This window comes from Tenrec ecaudatus, chromosome 17 (genome assembly GCF_050624435.1).
Source record: "Tenrec ecaudatus isolate mTenEca1 chromosome 17, mTenEca1.hap1, whole genome shotgun sequence".
In the NCBI taxonomy this organism is placed as follows: Eukaryota; Metazoa; Chordata; class Mammalia; order Afrosoricida; family Tenrecidae; genus Tenrec; species Tenrec ecaudatus.
In genome coordinates, this window is record NC_134546.1 from 10135193 (window position 1) to 10154173 (window position 18981).

General features: G+C 42.0%; 1 protein-coding gene across 3 annotated transcripts in view; it reads left to right on the forward strand.

The window, feature by feature from the left end:
* The window catches only part of UGP2 (UDP-glucose pyrophosphorylase 2), a 53108-nt gene that overhangs the window by 7505 nt on the left and 26622 nt on the right, over positions 1-18981 (forward strand). For all 3 annotated transcript variants that reach the window (XM_075535709.1, XM_075535711.1, XM_075535710.1), the window contains exons 2-3: positions 14841-14968; positions 16010-16117. In XM_075535709.1, the coding sequence (XP_075391824.1) occupies positions 14841-14968; positions 16010-16117 (236 nt within the window). The remainder of the gene's footprint in view (positions 1-14840; positions 14969-16009; positions 16118-18981) is intronic.

The following is an 18981-nucleotide window of genomic DNA, read 5'->3' on the forward strand; positions in this document are numbered from 1 at the left end:
TCCATTCCTGACTCACTGTATTTGGTCAGGTCAGAAGTATGTCGACCTTGTAGGTAATGGTAAACTGTCTTAATGTCAGTGGGAGTGACTTTAGTTAGTATAATAGGCAACAGGCTTTCTTTTCTTTCCTCACCCCCTGTGCATGCTTAAGGTGGGAGAGAGGTCTATAATTGCAGGTCTCCTGAATTAGTAAGTTTCATTGCAGTTTATCAGCTGAACTCGTCTTGACTCCCAAACTCACTGCCATTGAGCCCAGTCCCACTTATAGCGAACCCTAAAGGGTAGGGTAAAACGGCCCTCTGTGGGTTTCGGAGACCATAACTCATCTTGTTTTCTAGTACAATTTTCTAGCATCCCTGTTGTTTCCCTAACATCCTGGTGGACCCAACGACACACAGGGGGAGCTCCTGCCTAGCTGAAAGGCAAATGTTTTGGAACATAATCTAGTGCCCCTATAGTTTTTGTGGAAGTGCAGGTATTGGGAATTCCCAGAAAGTCAGATAGATCCATCATGGACAAAATAAACAAATATTTGAAAGTCAAAATAACTCTGGATTATCTGTGGAAATGAATAATTAAGAGTAGACTATTCTTGGTTTCCATAATTTATTGATAATGATATCCAGATTTTGCACCATTGGAGGAAATTCTGGAAATATTAGTATAAATTTGTGGAAGAAGTCCTTGGAGGGATCAGGGATTAGTGAGTCAGGAAACATGGCTCACGTAGCACCCTTTGGATTGCTTGAGATCTCTAAAGCTGGACGCCTGTTAAAGATTGGGGTCCTTTTTAATACAGGTTACACTTTCTTCTACAAACTACTCTTTTTGAGCTCTGGGTAATAGTGCTGACTTGTGGGCAGTTTGGTTTTAGTAATTTGGTGGCTGATTCCTTCCATCCACATACTCAAAACTCAACTCACGGCCATGGAAACTGTTCTGACTCATAGCAACCCTATAGGACTGGGTAGAACTGTCCCTCATAGCAATCCTGTAGACTGGGTAGAACTGCTCCTTGTAGCGACCCTATAGACTGGGTAGAACTGCCCCTCATAGCTACCTTATAGGACTGGGTGGAACTGCCCTGTGGGTTTCCCAGATTGTAACTTTTTTAAAAAAACATTTTATTAGGGGCTCATACAACTCTTATCACAATCCATACATATACATACATCAATTGTATAAAGCACATCAGTACTTTCTTTGCCCTAATCATTTTCAAAGCTTTTGTTCTCCACTTAAGCCCTTTGCATCAGGTCCTCTCCCCCCCCCCTTTTTACCCGCTCCCCACTCCCTCATGAACCCTTGATAATTTATAGATTATTATTTTGTCATATCTTGCCCTATTCGGCGTCTCCCTTCACCCCCTTCTCTGTTGTCCGTCCCCCAGGGAGGAGGTCACATGTAGATCCTTGTAATCAGTTCCCCCTTTCCAAACCACTCACCCTCTACTTTCCCAGTATGGCCCCTCACCCCCTGGTTCTGAAGGTATCATCCACCCTGGATTCCCTGTGCCTCCAGCTCCTATATACACCAGTGTACAACCTCTGCTCTATCCGGACTTGCAAGGTAGAATTTGGATCATGGTAGTTGGCGAGGAGGAAGCATCCAGGATCTAGGGGAAAGCTGTATTCTTCATCGGTGCTACATCACACCCTGACTGACTCATCTCCTCCCCTAGACCCCTCTGTGAGGGGGTCTCCAGTGGCCAACAAATGGGCTTTGAGTCTCCATTCTGCACTTCCCCCTTCATTCACTATGGTAAGATTTTTTTTTTTTTGGATGATGCCTTATCCCTGATACCTTTGGCACCTCGTGATCGCATAGGCTGGTGTGCTTCTTCCACTTGGGCTTTGTTGCTTTTGAGCTAGATGGCCACTTGTTAACCTTCAAGCCTTTAAGACCCCAGACACTATCTCTTTCAATAGGCGGGCACCATCAACTTTCTTCGCCACATTTGCTTATGCACCTGTTTTTCCTCGGCGATCGTGTCATGGAGGTGTGCAGCCAATGATATGATTTTTTGTTCTTTGATACCTGATAACTGATCCCTTCAGGACTACTTGATCACACAGGCTGGTGTGTTCTTCCATGTGGGCTTTGTTGCTTCTGAGCTAGATGGCCGCTTGTTTATCTTCAAGCCTTTAAGACCCCTTTAAGACCTTCAAGCCTTTAAGACCTCTTTATGGAAGTAGAAAGTTTTGTCTTTTTTCCCTTCAGAGCCACTGATGGTTCCAAACTGTTGACCACACAATGTCACCACTACACCATGAGGGACAATTAATTGAGACTAGTTTTCTGAGAGCTCTAAAATTCCACCAGGCATGCATGCATCTTTGTATTTAGAAAGTTGTTAAACTCTGAAGAAAACTGAAACTACGTATGTGTTTTCGCTCTGTGACTTATTTGGGACAAAGTTCCTTTTGGAAGCTGCATCCCAGGTCTCTGAATTGGTGATTTGCAGGCACCGCCTTCAGTGTGCTGCAGAGTTATTATCTAAGGCTCTGCCAACAGTTCCATTGTTTGTTTCTCTAGTCATTGCCAAATGAACTTGACTGTGTCCCCAAACTGTTTTGTCAATTACGGATTAACTTTGAGAGCCGTGGAGAAATTGCCTGTCTTGTCTTAGAGTTAACTTAAATAAACAACAAAATATTACATTCTCCAAAATATGTCTGTCACTTTTTCTTTTGTAAATCTAGAGTTATATCACAATTGCTCTATGGTTTCCCTTGCATCTTAAAAACAAAGCCTCCTTGTTACACACATGTACATGAAATACTCATGCTTGATCTGCTTTTTTATGTGGTGGTCACTGATAGTACACTGTTAATACACTGTTTTAGAGAACACTCCTTTGGACAAAGCTCCACTTGCTCTTTCTTTACAGGAAGGATTGGAGTTGTGTTTCCCTGTGAGTTTGCTGCCCTGGCAAAGACTGGTGTGATGTTCATTTCATTATATTTCTTCCTTGGATTTTAAAACTTCCAAAGAGTGTGCAGGAAAACGAAATAACATCTCACGGTATTCATTACTTCGGATTCATCTATCCAATGATAAAATGCTTAGCCTTGGTAATAAAATATTTATAGACCGTATAAAAGCTTTCTTCGATTTTTCACTGCTCAGAAAACAGACCATGAAGAGCATATATAATGCAAAGTTGAAGAGCATAGGGAGAGCTTACTCTAATGTGTAGTTCTAACCTCCCATAGTAGACACAGATGGGTTATTGCCAGTTTTCATTCAGCAGGGTGGCACGCAGCTGGAGGTACCAAGCCCTGCACAGACTGTCACCAAGAGAGGAGAGAATTGCCCAGGGTAGAAGGAGGAACAGGCGACAGTGGGCTTGGATTCCAGCCCTGGCACTGCCACTATGTCCTTGGGAAAGTCAGCAACTTGGGGTCTGTTTCTTCATCTATTATCACTAATCTCATTATCACTAAGATGTACCACTAGTGATTACAGAAACTGTAAAAGAGCCCTGGTGGTCCAGTGGTCAAGCATTAGGCTGATAACCAAAAGGTTGGTGGTTCAAACCCACCTAGTGGCTCCCTGAGCGAAAGAGCTAGTGATCTGCTCCCTTACAGCCAGGAAAATCCCACTAGGCACCCAACAACAGCAAATACATCAATGACCCGATTCTGTTTAATTCATGCAGTTGATGAAAATGCTGCTTTAAAATTTAGGTAAGACAGTAACAAGGAAATGTAGGGGTCATTTTTATCTAGACTTTGTAACTGGATCCTTTGTAACTGGATCATAATAGGCTCTTGTTTATTAATAAGCATTACTTCAGCATATACTATATGTCTCAAGCTCTGTGCTAGGCAGTGGAACACCATACCGCTGTGAACAAGATAGGCATGCTATGTGCTCATGAAGTTGATGATTTGTTGGGGTAAACACAACTACTGAAATAATTTTAAAAGTTTACTAGAAAGGGGTGGTACAAGGATAGGAGCGTGTAATTGGTAACCTTGCTTAGTTTAGAAAGATTTCTAGAAAATTATATGTATGCTGAATTCTGATAAGTGGAAAAAACTAAAAAACTCACTGCCATTGAGTCAATTCCAATTCATAGTGACCCTAAAGGAGAGCGTAGGACTGCCCCTGTGCGTTTCTGAGGCCGGAACTCTTTACGGGGGTGGAAAGCCCACTCTTTCTGGCGGAGCTGCTGGTGGTTTGGAACTGCTGACCTTGAACCCGGGCTCCCATGATAAAGTGAATAGAAGGCCATTAATATCATATGAGAATTTAAATCTTGGTATGTAGTTTAGTGCCTACACTATGCTAGATGCTGGGAATCGAAAGCTGAGTAACAAAATGTGGCTTGTGCTTAAATGTTTACTTAGATGCTGGGGTTGTAGCCAGCATCTAGGCAGACATACCAACTTTTAGTGGTGTTCATAAAATCTAGACCCCCGTGGTGATTGCATGGTCCCCCAAAAGAGTTGTAGTACAAAGTCCTTTTTGGATATTCAAAGGCTACCACTTAATAGGAATCCCACCACCAAAATGACAGAGGCTAGTCAAGCCACGAGGAGCCCTGGTGGTGTGTAGTGGGTTGTGTATTGGGCTGTTAACAGCAGTTTGAACTCACCAGTCCCTGTGATGGAGTAAGATGAGTGTTATTCCTCTCATAATGATTTACAACCAGGGAAACACACAGGGCGCTGTGAGTCTGAATTAAGATGGCAGTGGGTAAATCAAGTCAAAGATTTTGAGTCTCGGTACTGCAGGATCAGGAGAGGTCTGAAGTTGGAATGATTCTGACAAGTTTAGAATTTATACTTGATCATTCACATAACCTGTCTCACACAACCTGTCCCCACTCCCCAACTTTAAAAGCGCTGAGTGGCACTTAAGGTTAGTGTTTCAGAGCAATTGTGCAATAGTTAGGATACTTTTTAATTTCACATAGCAGAAAAGTGCCAACTCATCTGGCTAAAGATACAGCCTTTTATCATATAAATCTCATAGTAGGGGATTCCAGGATTGGTTAGTTTTGTACCGAGACCATATTAGAGACATACTAGGGTTCTTTCCTTTGTATCTGAGTCATTCTTGGTCCCTGAGTGGCAGAAGAAACTTAGGGTGTGAAGTGGGCCACCTAGAAACACTGTGCATGTGTAGTCTCTTCTGTCTCTTCCATGAGGAAAGCCTTTCATCAAGGTCCTTTAGTAGACTCCCCTCCTAGGCACACTGGCTTGGGCCAACCATTGGGAAAGCTTTAGCCCAGTGTTTCTGACAGTGACTGATGCTGCACTCTAGCGGGCACTGGAACTATTTAAAAAAAAGAAATCTTAAAAAAAAATAACTGTCATCAATCAAGTCGATACTGACTCCTACTGACCCTGTAGGATAGGGTGGAACTGCATGTTTGGGTTTCTAAGACTTTAAATCTTTATCGGAGGAGACAGCATCATCTTCATCCTGCAGAGCGGCTGGTGGGTTTGAACCACTAACCTTGTGGTTAGTAGTTCATTGTGGCCCAATTCACCACCATAGTGATTCAGGGGGCTGCAGAAATATGCCCATATTAATCTTTGATTATGAGTTATTCAAAAAATTTTCATTGCTGGGGGTGCTGACTAATTTTTTTTCTTGGAAAGGGTGCAGTAGGCCACATAAGTTTGGGGCCTTATGCTTTAGATTCCTCTGAGCATGGGAATGGGGTGCCTTTTTTGAAGAACATGATCCTGGGGCAGAGGGTTCTGTTAGAAATGGCTGCCACCATCATAGTAGGGGAAAGGGAGCGTAGTCTGTTTCAGAGCTGCTGAAAGCCATGTTGGCCGCATTTGTTTGTTGAAATGCATGTTGTGCCCACCCTATACCGACCGAGTCAGAATCTCTCTGAGCATGTGCAGGAACGATCCCAGGAGAGCCCGAGTGGCACAGTGGTTAAGCACTTCACTCACTGCTGAGTGTGAAAGGTCGGCGGTTAGAAGATGTGGTATCTGCATCTGTAAAAATTATAGCCTTGGAAACTTTCTGGGCAGTTCTGCTCTGCCCTATGGGGTCACAATGAGTCAGAATTGAGTTAATGGCAATGAGTTTGATTCCAACCCCCCCCCCCCCCAGGAATATATATGCACATTAAGGCTCTAGAAGTACTGATCTAGTTGTCACAAATGGAGTAGGAAATTGCCACCTTTAGGCATCCTGCTGTAGCACTTTCATTAGCTCTGATTACTCAGATATTTCCACATGGCCTTTGAGATTTTCCTAATTTGTATTTATTTCATTAGGCACCGGACCACTGCAAGAGTAATTTCTTTCAGCAATAATTATACAAGATTGATCCCAATGAGGTGGAGGTTGAAGAAGTCCCATGTCTGACTTTGCTACTCTGATCCCCCACCCCTCTTCTCTTAAGTATATTCCCTCACATCTCAGGGCTCCACAATTTGCTGTAGCGCCTCATAGAGCTCATGCACCCTTAATGGAAATGGCTTACATGGTTGTGGAGGCTGGTAAGGCCCAGTTCCAACGTTTAGACATTCAGCTGAAGGTTCCTCCTCATTAACTAGGCTGCAGAAGCTGGTGAAATTGAGTCTCAGGTGACAGGCTGCAACGGTCCCCCAAACCGGAGGTCGGGCAGGGGCAAGCCAGATAGATGCAGGATCCAGAACAAGAAAGCAAACCATCTGAAGGTGAAAATCAAGGTCTCTCTTGCTCAGCCAGAGCACACTGGGACCTCACTTCAAGATAGTTGCTACCCACGTCCTGGGCCAGCAGGTTTTCTGGGCGATAGCTGCCATCTGATTGGGATTTGTCACCGGTGACTCAGCACAAGTACATGTACAGTCTGGAAAGGGAGGTCACAAAACCCATTCCTGAGGCTTTGGTGGAGGTGTGGCTTTTGACTTCAGAAAATATATCTCACCTTAATCCCGTCTGATTAGCCTAACATACCTCCATGAAGGGACTGTAACCACAAGTATAGGGCCCAGGACTTAAAGTGCATCACAGAAGGAAGACCATGGCTAAATGGGCTTTTCTAAGGAATGAACTATACCATAGGCTACCACCTGACTCTTCCAGCCCTTAGCCTTTTTATGCTTGAAGGATGAACTTCCTCCCCCCAATCATTTTACTCGTTCCAAACAAGTCATTCATTGTAGCAGAGTGTCCTAAGGGTGAGGTTACTTAAGTATCAGCCATTCAGATTTCTTATAGGTGTCCCATCTGTTCTGGTCAGGTTCTTCAGATGTGGTCTCAACTTCACCCTCCCTTCCTGTGTCCTGATAACTGAGAGATTGTTCCCTCACCCTGAGTCTCTCTTAAGGTATAAGCATACTGTTAGATTTTCCCCTCGCGCATAACCCGTTTATTCATTCCTTTACCTTCAGCTATTAGTTCTCCTCTCCTTCCTTCAATTTGCTATTTATTTTTATCCAGACTTTTCCACCCTGGGAAGGGGCCTCAGGTTCAGCTACAATGTCAGTCCAGATTGTTGGTAGCAAGACCAGTCCAGCAAGTGCTTCTCCCTCAGTCCATTCCCATTTGTGTTGGGTGGGGTTACATAGATGCAAGACGAGTGGCCTATCTCGACCTCTAGGCAATTTGGCACTATTCATTGTTAGCCCCAATTTTGCCAGATGGGCAGAAGGTACAGTCCATCCATCCCATCAGGCTCTTGGGAATTCTGGCATATAAATTCAGAGATATAGTTACAGTCTCTTACGGAGGCATTTGGCCTTTGCAGCTGCATGCCTGGTTCTGGGACTGTAACATCTGGCGGGGAAAAAAAGCAGTTTTGAGAGGTGGGAGGAGAACTGTGCAGTGGTACCAGTTTCTGCTCCCTCCTCTCTTCCCCAGACCCTCCTCCTCCCTCCAGCCCCCTCAGTCAAGAAGGTGGGAATCTATTTGGTCAGGGTCACCAGTGTTGACCCCCGCCTTGCCCCTCTCATGCTGAGGAGAAGTGATAATGTGTATTGCGGTTTGGGGAGATCAGACCATCTGCCCAGACTAATTAGAAAACTGTTGTGCTCTTAGCCAGGAGAGTGAAAAGTCAAGGGGAGGGAAGATGGCAGCAGTGGGGATGGAAAGCAGTGGGTGGAATTGTGGCAGTTCAGTTAAGTAGTTTGCTATTGAATTAGACATGCTGGGAGCAGGAAGGAAGGAAGAACCAACTGTGTCTGTTCTACTTTGGTGAACACTGCCATCAAGTCCATGCTGACTCATAGTGACTCTATAGGACAAGGTAGACCTGTCTCTGAGTTTCCGGGACAGTAACCCTTTAGGGGAGTAGAAAGCCTCACCTTTTCTCCCACAGAGTGATTGATAGTTTTGAACTGGTGACCTTGCATTTAGCAGCCTAACTCATAAATACTAAGCCACCAGGGGAATGATGATGCCTAGAGGAGTTTGGGCCAGGGTGTGTGGGTGGGTGGTGATATAGTTTGGAAGTTGAGGTTTGTTTTGCATATGTTAAGTTTAAGGTAACCAGTTGGGTATCTAGGTATAAAGGGTTTAGAAAGCTGAGGGAATATGAGCTTGGAGTTCAGGATGAGGGGCACATAATTGAGTTGTTAGCAAGAGTAATTGGGGGATCTGGGAGAGTGGAGGGGTGGAGGTCTGAGGATAAAATTTCAGGAATCTTGAGAAGCAAGGAGGGAAGTAGCAGATGTCGAAACAGGTGTGACTGGAGAGGGAGGCACAGGTGTAGGATGATACTGGGTGATATAATCCATAGAAGAGCTTTGCTGAGAAGAATATTTACCACCTGCAGTGATTGTGCCAGAGTGGCTACTGAGCTTGAACACAATGCCTTTCAGTATTAGTCTTCTTCACTTTTACACTTAATTATTTCTAGCAGCCATTACATTCTTGGCGTTTTATGCATATATGTGTCACAGGCATTTCTGGTCTAAGATGAAATGAATTCTCCACTTCTCTGACTTAGTGGGTTTTCAAAGAAAGTTGGACCTCTTTGGTTGATGATGGAAATTGGCCTTCCCCAGGGCCCTTCACTCCCTTTTTGGCTCTTGATATTCTCCAAGTGGCCTCTCTGAGCCTGTGCATTGTGAAATAAGCTTTAGAATGTAGAATGAGAAGTGGTTTTGTTTGGGCCAGGACTAGGGTTTCAAAGAAAGGTATGTATACCTCCCTGTTGCTGAGATGGGTGAAATGAAATCCAAGTTAAGAAACAAAAACAATTGCTCATCAGATTGAATGTCTCCTACCTCGGGATTCTGTTGCTTTCCTCCACCTCCTTTCTCCTTTTTTGGGGGTTCCAGTTGAACAGGGGATAGTCCTTGATGTTTCGATTTTAGTCCTTGTAGCAAGAAAAATGTAGAAATTTTGGGGGGGGCTTCTCAAAAAATTTTGCCTACTCTATTCCAATTTGAATCATCAAGTTGACTGAGACATTTCTAGCAAACCCAGTTGATGTGTGCTGAGGAGTTTCCAGTCTGTTTACTCATTGGGTATAAGAAGAGATTCCGATGAAATGCTTTGGGGGAAGTGATATGTAGGGAATGTAAACCAAGGATGGAAGAGAACCAGATTAGGGGGAAAAGTGGTGAGTCAGCTGGAGCTCAGGAAAACTAGGTTTTCCTCTGGGTGCTAGAATTAGTCCTCTCTGTGACCTTGGGCAAGTCATTTACCTATTTTCAATAAAATCCACAAAGTATGGTTTCTTCATTTTTTAAGAAAAATCAAATGGCTCCTCCCAGCTCTAAAAAATGTTTAGATTTATGACTGAGCTAATGAAATACTTGATTCCTAAGCCACTCTCTCTGTAAAGTAGAAGAGCATCAATTCTATATTGCTAGGAAGTGGGGCTAGAAAGACCATTTTAGGTTAGAGAGCTTGCATTATTTAGGGGATTCTTTCATTGATCTTCCATTAGAAACACAACAGTCATTACCAGAAGTGTAATTTGAGAGTGTTCAATCAAAGAAAGCATCTCAAGGCTGTACCTCTTCTACTGGACATTCCAAACCCTTAGAAAAGTTAGAATAGGCTCAGGTTGCTGTAAAGGGAAGCGGTTTCTAGTCTGGGCCTACTTTCTTCCCTGCTCACTCTTCTTGCTTGAACACCCTTCCCTAGTCCTTATTTTTTGTTGTTGTTAGGTGCCATCGAGTCAGTTCAGACTCATAGTGACGCCCTGTACAGTAGAAAGAAACACCCCCCGGTCCTGTGCCATCTTTCTAATTGGCTTCATGTTTGAGCCCTTGGTTGCAGCTACTAGGTCCATTAGTCTTGTCAAAGGCCTTCCTCTCTTTTTGCTGCCCCTCTAGTTAACTAAGCATGATGTCCTTCTCCAGGGACTGGGCTCTACAGGCAACATGTCCAAAGTACATAAGACAGGAGTCTCCTCTTTCTTGCTTCTAAGGAGTATTCTGACTGTATTTTGTATATACATTATATGAGGGGGTACAACCCCCCCCAAAAAAAACAACAAACAAAATGGAATAAAGCTTTGCTGGGCAGAATTTTGGTAGTACAAATTTTTCCCAATATGTGAGCATCCAGCAACTTGCTCTGGGTTAGTGTACTCAGTGGCGTTGCCTGGGACGGTTGTCTCTTCACAGCGAATTTTTTTTAATATAAAAACAGTTTCACTGGAACTCGTTTTTTTGTGATGGTCAATTTAAGAGAACAGCGTGCGGCGGTGAAATGTTTTCTGCTTGGGAAAAAACACCACAGAAACTGTTGTGATGTTCACCACAGCTTACAAGGACAATGCTGTAGGAAAAACTCCAGTATATGAGTGGTTTTCTTGTTTCCAAAAAGGTAAAATGTTGAGTGATGACAAACCTTATTCTGGATGTCCATCACTTCCTACACAGATGAGAATGTCGACAAAAACCTGTGCACTTGTGCTCTAAGACTAATGCTGGACCATTGAAGAGAGGGGGAAATTGGCTGGACTATCTTAGAGCTTGGTTTAGCAAATTTTAATGGAAGTTTGTAAGGTTGCTGCGAAATTTGTGCCTTGGGTTCTGACTGATCAGGAAAAAGAACGCTGAGTGGAAACATGCCAAGCTGTGAAAGAACAGCTTGGAACGGACCCAGACTTTTTTTCCGAAGGTCATTACTGGTGATGAGACATGCTGCTATTCTTATGACCCCGAAAGTAAACATCAGGTAAGCCAGTGGAAGATGCCATCATCACCTCGCCCAGAAAAAGTTCATCAATTGAAATCAAAGATCAAGACAATGCTCGTTTGCTTTTTTGATGTGAGGGGGATAGTGCATTTTGAGTTCATTCCAACAGGTCAGACTGTTAATCAAACTTTCTATTTAGAGGTACTGAAAAGATTGTGTAACAGTGTGTGACCAAAAAAGGCCTGATTTGTGGGAGTCAGGGGACTGGCTTTGCCACCACAACAATACACCTGCTCACACAGCCATCTCAGTGTACCAGTTTTTGGCAAAAAACAAACAAAACCAGCATTCCTCTCTTGCCCTACTCTCCTTACCCACCTGACCTCACTCTGTGCAACTTCTTTTTGTTGCCACAAATGAAGAGGGGACATGAAAGGACAGTCATTGGAAGACATAGAAGAGATGAAGAAAAAATGAGGGAGGTGCTGTAAGCCATCCCAACAGATGAGTTGTCAGGGGAAGCCAGCCCCTAACACATCATTGCGGGTCCAGTAGGCGCAATTGTACAGCGATAATAAGCGAAGATCATAGTAAAGTTATAGAGAGCATGAGAGATAGAAGAGAACTATTGAAATAAATGGAGTCAGACACAGTTCATGGTAGCATGCTCACTTCAACCCCACTTGATGGTCCACATGGAGGGAGAGAGAGATTTTAATGCCAGCCCAGGCTTTTTATATTTTGGGGGGACATGCAAGCCCCCTAATTATGGGTGAAGACATACATCACAGGAAGGGGTTGTGCTATAGGTGGTACAGTAATGGGAGGGGGTGATCTAGGGGTACCCACGTAATAGGAAGAGGAGGGTTTGGGGGTATACACGTGGCAAGATGGGCGGATCCTAACTTTGAATGTCACAGAGCTGGTTTGGCCTGTTCCCTGGCTCAACTGATAGAGACCATTATCGGTGGGGTATGAACTCCACCTACAGGAACCAAATGATGACTGCAGGCGTCCATTGTCCTTAACAGCAGGGAGTGGGGCCCCCTGCAGTCTGGCAACTACTCACCCTCAGGGAGGATGCCTGTGAGCATCTGACCTCCCCCCACAATGAGTTTGAAAAAAATGTTTCCTAGAATGGAATCGCAGATTTGAAAAACATTTTAAGTGTAATGGAGAGTACACTCATTTAAGGCAATGAGGTTGTTTTGTAAATAGTCTTGCATACATAGCTTCTGTGGAGGAAGATATTGTTTTTGGGAGGTTGGGGAACGGGTGGTACCCCTTCGTATGCTGCATCCACATTAAAAGCTACAGTTTCAGTATGGAATTAAAAGGTATTTCATAAAACATGCAAGGTTTCCGGGCCTGTTGATGTAGCTGCAGCTTAATGGCATTATGAATTTTCTTTTTCTTTTTTTTACAGTAACTCTTACACTGGACTCACTTATCTTGAAATGGTAGGCAACCTCAGCATCCTCTTGTAATGTTATGACTCTTCTCTGCTTCTCAGGAGCACTATCAGCATCACTAGTGACACTTCTCAGGAGTTCCATTGGAGTTTATGGTATTGCACTAAACACAGGGAAAACTACACGAGAACCTTGAGAGATCTCTTTTAATGAGATTCACATTAAGGAATGAATTGCTCACCTGAAGATGATGAGTGTTACACAAAGTGGACCCAGGGAGAAGAGAGGCCTTCTGCTCCCGGAGAGTTATAGTCTCAGAAGCTCACGGCCCAGTTCTACTGTTTGTCCTATAGGGTCACACTATGAGTTGGAATCTACTCGTTGGGATTGAGTTTGTTTTTTCAGTGAACCCATACAGTTCAAACCCATGTTGTTCAGAGGCCAACTGTACAAAATGTTCACTTTTGTAAAAGGAATTAAATGAATACAGATGGCTCGTTGTGTGCATCTGGTGTATAAAATCAATGGACATGGTAAATCGTGGGGAAGGACTTGACTCCGTCTGGCTTTTAAACTTGATATTTTGAAGGTTGGACAGGCTGCAGTTGGCAAAGATCACACAGAGTGTTAAATGTTCACAATCTTCCAGCCAGACTGTTTGCTTAATAGGATGATAGTGAGAGAGCTTCTGTGTTTTTACCTTAAGTCATGCAAATTGCTAGCAGTGGTTTTATTTTCTTTTTCAACTTGTTTTCATTTAGGCAAATCTCAGGCGGCTACTACAGTATTTTTAAACTTTTGCAGTCGCATTTAGTTTTGATCTCATCTTAGCATTTGCCCAGAATATAAGTAAGTTAGATGTTTCCATTACTTTATTTTTCAGGAATGCAGTAGTGTTTGAATGCTTGCTTTCAGAGATCTAACTTTGGCAATCAAGCAGCAGGTCTACAGTAACAGGAATACCAACAAGTTATTAAAAATTATTGCATACTTACTCTATTTTTATGGTGATGGAGAATCAACAATTCATATTTCTGTAACTTAGAAGATATTTACACACACACCCCAACTAGGTCCCCAACATTAATACAGGAATTGGTTCAAATTAAGGGAGCAGCATCTCAGGAAGACATGGATGCCAGGGCGGGGGCTTTAGCTATGAACAATTTTAAATTATAACCCTGTATGCAAAGCGATGAACGCATATAGATGATGCCATGTTAATTCCAGCTTAAAATGGGCCTCAAGAGGGGTGAAAACAAAGGCCTCCGAAGCTTTTAATTACTGGCCCGTGATGTGTATAAATGTGCTCATCCATTGTCATGGGTTATTTACAGATTAAAATCAAATTGCTACTTGTTAGTCAAGACATGGCATTAGGTACTTTATAGAAGACACAGGTGACTGTTGACATGTCTTAGTTTATAGTGAAATTACTTGTGGAACAAACTTGTGTCATTTTGCTTGTTGCACTGGAGTCTGTAAACAGTTGTGCTGTGGTTTATGCCTGTAAGAAGAGAACAGATATAAAATGGCTATTTTAAATCATTTAGCTATTTGTACTCTTACCAAACCAAATTTCCTTGGCTTTTGTTCCCCCTTGGATTCTAATAGGCTGGGAAGTGTGTATATAAAGTTTTCGAAGAGCTTGTTAAATAGCTCATTTGTTAATATTTTTAGGCATTGGGGGAGGAGGGCTACCAGAATTAAGCAAATTACCCCAGTAGTTCCTCAGTTGACTAATTTCTGTTCTCAAAGGTATCTTAGAAATAAGTGATCTAAATTCTAATATGGAAAGGATTCTTTAAAGTTTTCATCTGGCCTAGAGAAGAGGGAGGAGCTTACAGCCTTTATGAAACTGGCAAACCCTTTTCCGTTCTCTTATGATTTGTGTTGAGTTCTGTGAGGGCATGTTCCATGTAATGACCATACAACGTGTTTTTAATTTTGCCATTTTGATGAGAAGCATTATGCTTCTATGCTCAAAAGAAAATGAATCCTCCCACTTGGAGCTGATTCATCTTCCTAAACGTATGTAGTGCCTTAGATACTGGTAAGGCATGTTGGTGTACCCTGTAGCCAAATCTGTGGTTAGGTGCCTTTGAGTCAGTTCCGACCCATAGGGACTGTATGCACAAAGGAACAAAACACTTGCCTGATTCTGCACTGTCCTCAAAGTTGTTCCCTTGAGCCCTTACAATGTATTGTCCTAACTCGTTAACACTGCTGAATACTGTGTGTGGGAGGATGGCGGGACTGTACAGTTGAGCCTTTTTATTCTAGGATCATCAGAAGAAGCTCGGTGGTAGTCTACCAGATGTTTGAATAGCAGATTTCTCAGGTGTTGGTTTTCTGTTTTTGTTTTAGATCTTAGCAAAGCAATGTCTCAAGATGGCATGTCTCAGTTCCAAGAAGTCATCCGGCAAGAACTAGAATTATCTGTGAAGAAGGAACTAGAACAAATACTCACCACTGCGCCATCACATGAGTTTGAGGTAGGGCCTCCACAGTTCAGTTACTGCCATGCAGCCTGAACTAAGCAGGCGATGTTATAACAATAACAACAGATCAGAATTGCGTAAAAGTGGAAGAGTGTATGCATGTGTTCTTTGCAAAAAATTGGTTTTTTTAACTCTCCCTCTCCCCACCCCCCTAACATTCTAACAAGTTCCCAAAGCTACTGAAGAATCAGGAAAAAAAATCACACTTTATTTGTTCTGTTTTGATATCTTGAGTAGAGAAAATACTATCAGTCTTTAGATGGAATTGTGAGAAGTTAATCAGGCGTACATTCTGCAGGCCTTTTTACACAGTGCCGGGGCTAAGAGAACCATGCTATTTTAACCATAATAATTGGGGTTTCCAAGAATTGTTCTAATTTCTACCTCTAAATCAATGTGTTTTTTTCCATTTTCAAATTTCAACATGAACTTTTTTTTATAGAATGATTATTGTATTGGTTACTTTATTATTTGAAAGTTTAATTTACTGGTTGGGTGTTAATTTTTCTATACATTGAATTCCCATCAGACATTTTTAGTTTCTGCTTTCAACTATTAAATGAATTTTATACTTAAGGTTTTAATGTCTTGAGCGTAGGTGCCTTTGGCTCCTTGTTGTTCTCTTGGTTTATTTCCACTTTAAATATGCAGGCAAAGCTGTTGATGAATAAATGTAGAGGACCGATTAGAATTCCCATAGACCAAATGGTGTTTAGATTACATGACGCTAGTGGGAGGTCAGAGGGTTAATTGCTCTTATTCTTTTAAACCTTGTTCCCATTAGCTTTTATTTATCTTTAATTTTAAACAAGGATCCTTAAAAAGTCTTAGTCCTTGTTCTAATATGAGGGTGCTGCAAAAATTCAAGTTTGTGGAACACTAGAATGAACAGATGATGGTATTTTTTTCATGAGCTTTTGAAGCCCCCTTTTTATGACAATTTTATTTTGAGGCATCTTCAATGTATAGCTTGTGTCTGTTTTCGTTAAATAGTAAGCATTCTGCTGGTTGTAACAGTGATTTCTATTTTCATAGCATACTAAAAAAGACCTTGATGGATTTCGGAAGCTCTTTCATAGATTTTTGCAAGAAAAGGGACCTTCTGTGGATTGGGGAAAAATTCAGAAGCCTCCAGAGGATTCGGTAAGTTTTATATAAAATGCAGAACAATTTTAGGTAATTTTAGACATTGATTTAACCATAAGTAAGTTCCTGCCCAGTTGTTGCTGGAAGACACAAAGGCAGAAGAGCCATGACAAGTAATCCGGGGTTTCCGTCCACAGTCTATTGGACTCTTGTAGCCACAGTCTCTAACACACATGAAGGATTGACAGTACTAGGCAGGAGAAACCAGTGTCCATAGTGATGCCTGCAGATGTCCAGTCCTTACTATGAAGAGGTTGAGTCTGATCAGTAACCACTGACCTGAATGGAGAGACAGATAACTGAATTTATTAGGGAACTGGTTCCCAGAGGATACTCTCACTGTAACCCGAGCTGTATCTGAGTGCTGCTTTAATTTCAAGGTTTTCATAATTGGTAGTTCACTTACAAGTGTTAACTATAGATAACATAAATGTTGGGTTCACAAGGCAGAAGTAATAACTAAATGAAACAAGGGGAAATATATCACATACAGAGAAGAGATCTTTTACCTCTGTGACAAATGCTAGTAGGCTGGCTGGCTACCCTCCAAATATCAACTACCCTCCAAATTCTACTGCCTACTGTTTGCATAGCAAGGGGCACAGGAGGCCAGGAGTTAGTATATGCAGATTCCTTTTACTACTGATCTTTGGAAAAGCTGACAGACTTGTTAGCCTGGGTGGGGCTGTCTTATATTACAGTGGTTTATGATTTATAGTTTATGTTTATGACTCTCAATAGTACAGTCAGATAAAGAGGTATCCTTAAATGTACAACCCATTTTAAAAAACTGAAGTTTGATTTTCTCTTCTCCACCCCTGCAATGCCTCTCATTCATATGCATATCACCTTAAGCCATTGGCATGGCTTATTCAGCAGGCCCTGACCTATTAACTGTCTTGTTAACCAGCTAGACTTTTGTCCCCAGCCATTCTAGAAGCAACTTTTCTCCCCTCAGCTAGCTGTAGCTTAACATCTCTTAAATCTCCTTCAGCCACAATAATAATAACCACCAAACTAGCCATCTCAGATAGGAGCCCTGGTGGAGGTGTAGTTTTGCATTGAGCTGCTAACTTCAAGGTCAGCAGAAAGATTGGGCTTTCTACTTTGCAGTTACAGTCTACCCTGCCCTTTGGGGTGGCTATGAGTTAGAACAGACTCAAAGGCAGTGAATGAGGCAAAGAATCAAAAGTTGTATTTCTCATGACACTTCCTTCTTTTACAAAATGCTGTGCTTCCATGAGTCTGGATTCATTACTAGGATTCCCATTTCTGATGCCAACTGTAACAATGTATAGCAGTAGGTTTTTAAGAAAGACACACTAATGTTCATCTTCTGCCTCAGAATTTGAGCAAAGAATCTATATCCTCAGCATCTGCCTAAGTCTCTAGAAGCTGAATGTCAACCCCCTACCCTTCAGCACCAACTCAGGAGTCTCTGAAAGTATGATCCCATAGGTACCATCCATAACCTGTTTTAACAACATGAGCATATCATTGGAATTTATTGTCCATATTTGACACCACATTTCAAATAGAGGTAACAGTCTATAACTTGAAAACTTTCTGTAATGTTAATATTTTATCTGTTGTGTAAATATTTATTATTACAATAGCAAAAATGATCCTGTACAGGATCTCTGGGTCCTAAGGACGTGTTTTTCTTATACCTTTTTGTTCTTTATGGTTGTGAGATCCTTTTCCTGCTTTTGAGATGGCTCATTGTATACCTAACAGGATGGCAAAAATGACCACGTTCCCTCATTAGAGTGCCACATACTCGGTGTGCGTGGTTCCACACATGTGGTGAGAGTTACATAGACCATGGCTAGGAAAGCCAAAGCAAGTGATAATGGAAATGGGAATTGGAGGGTGGTGGAGGAAAAGGCAGAGGGATCAGGATCAGTACAGGGGATTTTTGTTTCCAATTCAACACTACACCGAACCCCCACCCCAAGCCCAACAAGGTTATGAGAAGTTCTTTTGTAGGGAGCCATAGTTACTTATGGGGATGCAAAATTGTTGCAGAAAAAGAATAGAAGTGGAAAATAGATTTTTTTCTTTTTTTTAATTGTTTTATTAGGGCTCATACAACTCTTATCTCAATCCATACATCAATCGTGTAAAGCACATTTGTATATTCATTGTCCTCATCATTCTCAAAACATTTGCTCTCCACTTAAGCCCTAGGCATTAGCTCATTTCCCCCTCCCTCTCCACTCCCCCCTCTGTCATGAACCCTTGATAATTTATGAATTATTATTTTGTCATATCTTGCACTGCCCGACATCTCCCTTCACCCAGGAAAATAGATTTTTTAAGGTACAATATGATTAGTGAAGTCTTTGTAAATATGAAACCTAGTCAACTTGTTTACACATTGCCCCTGGCTACTGCTGTGCTGCCAGAGGAAAGCTGAGCAGTTGCAACAATGGACAATATTTACTCTCAGGTCAATCATGCGTTCGTTTATTTTTAGATCTTCAGGCATTTTCTTTAATACTTTGGTCCCCAGAAAATGGACCCCAAATGCTTTTCAATGTAGATTGTCCCATTTAGAATAAAAGTACATTTTATTCACAGGTACTAGCTAAAGGACATATTTAGAATAAAATTTTATGCTGTCAGATTTTATTCACTCTTCTTGCCTACTATACTGAATACTTCACTGTAGCTCTGTGAGCACATGTCTGTGTATATAGATAGGTTTGTTTATTATATATTTGTACGTGTGTATGTTTGAAAAGTCTGGATTTTATTGAGTTAGAAGAACTCTTAATTTATGGAGTTAGGACATGAGTAATGGTCAGCTTTACCTTGTGAACATTAACTGAATGGCATAAACAGGATTATGTTACTAT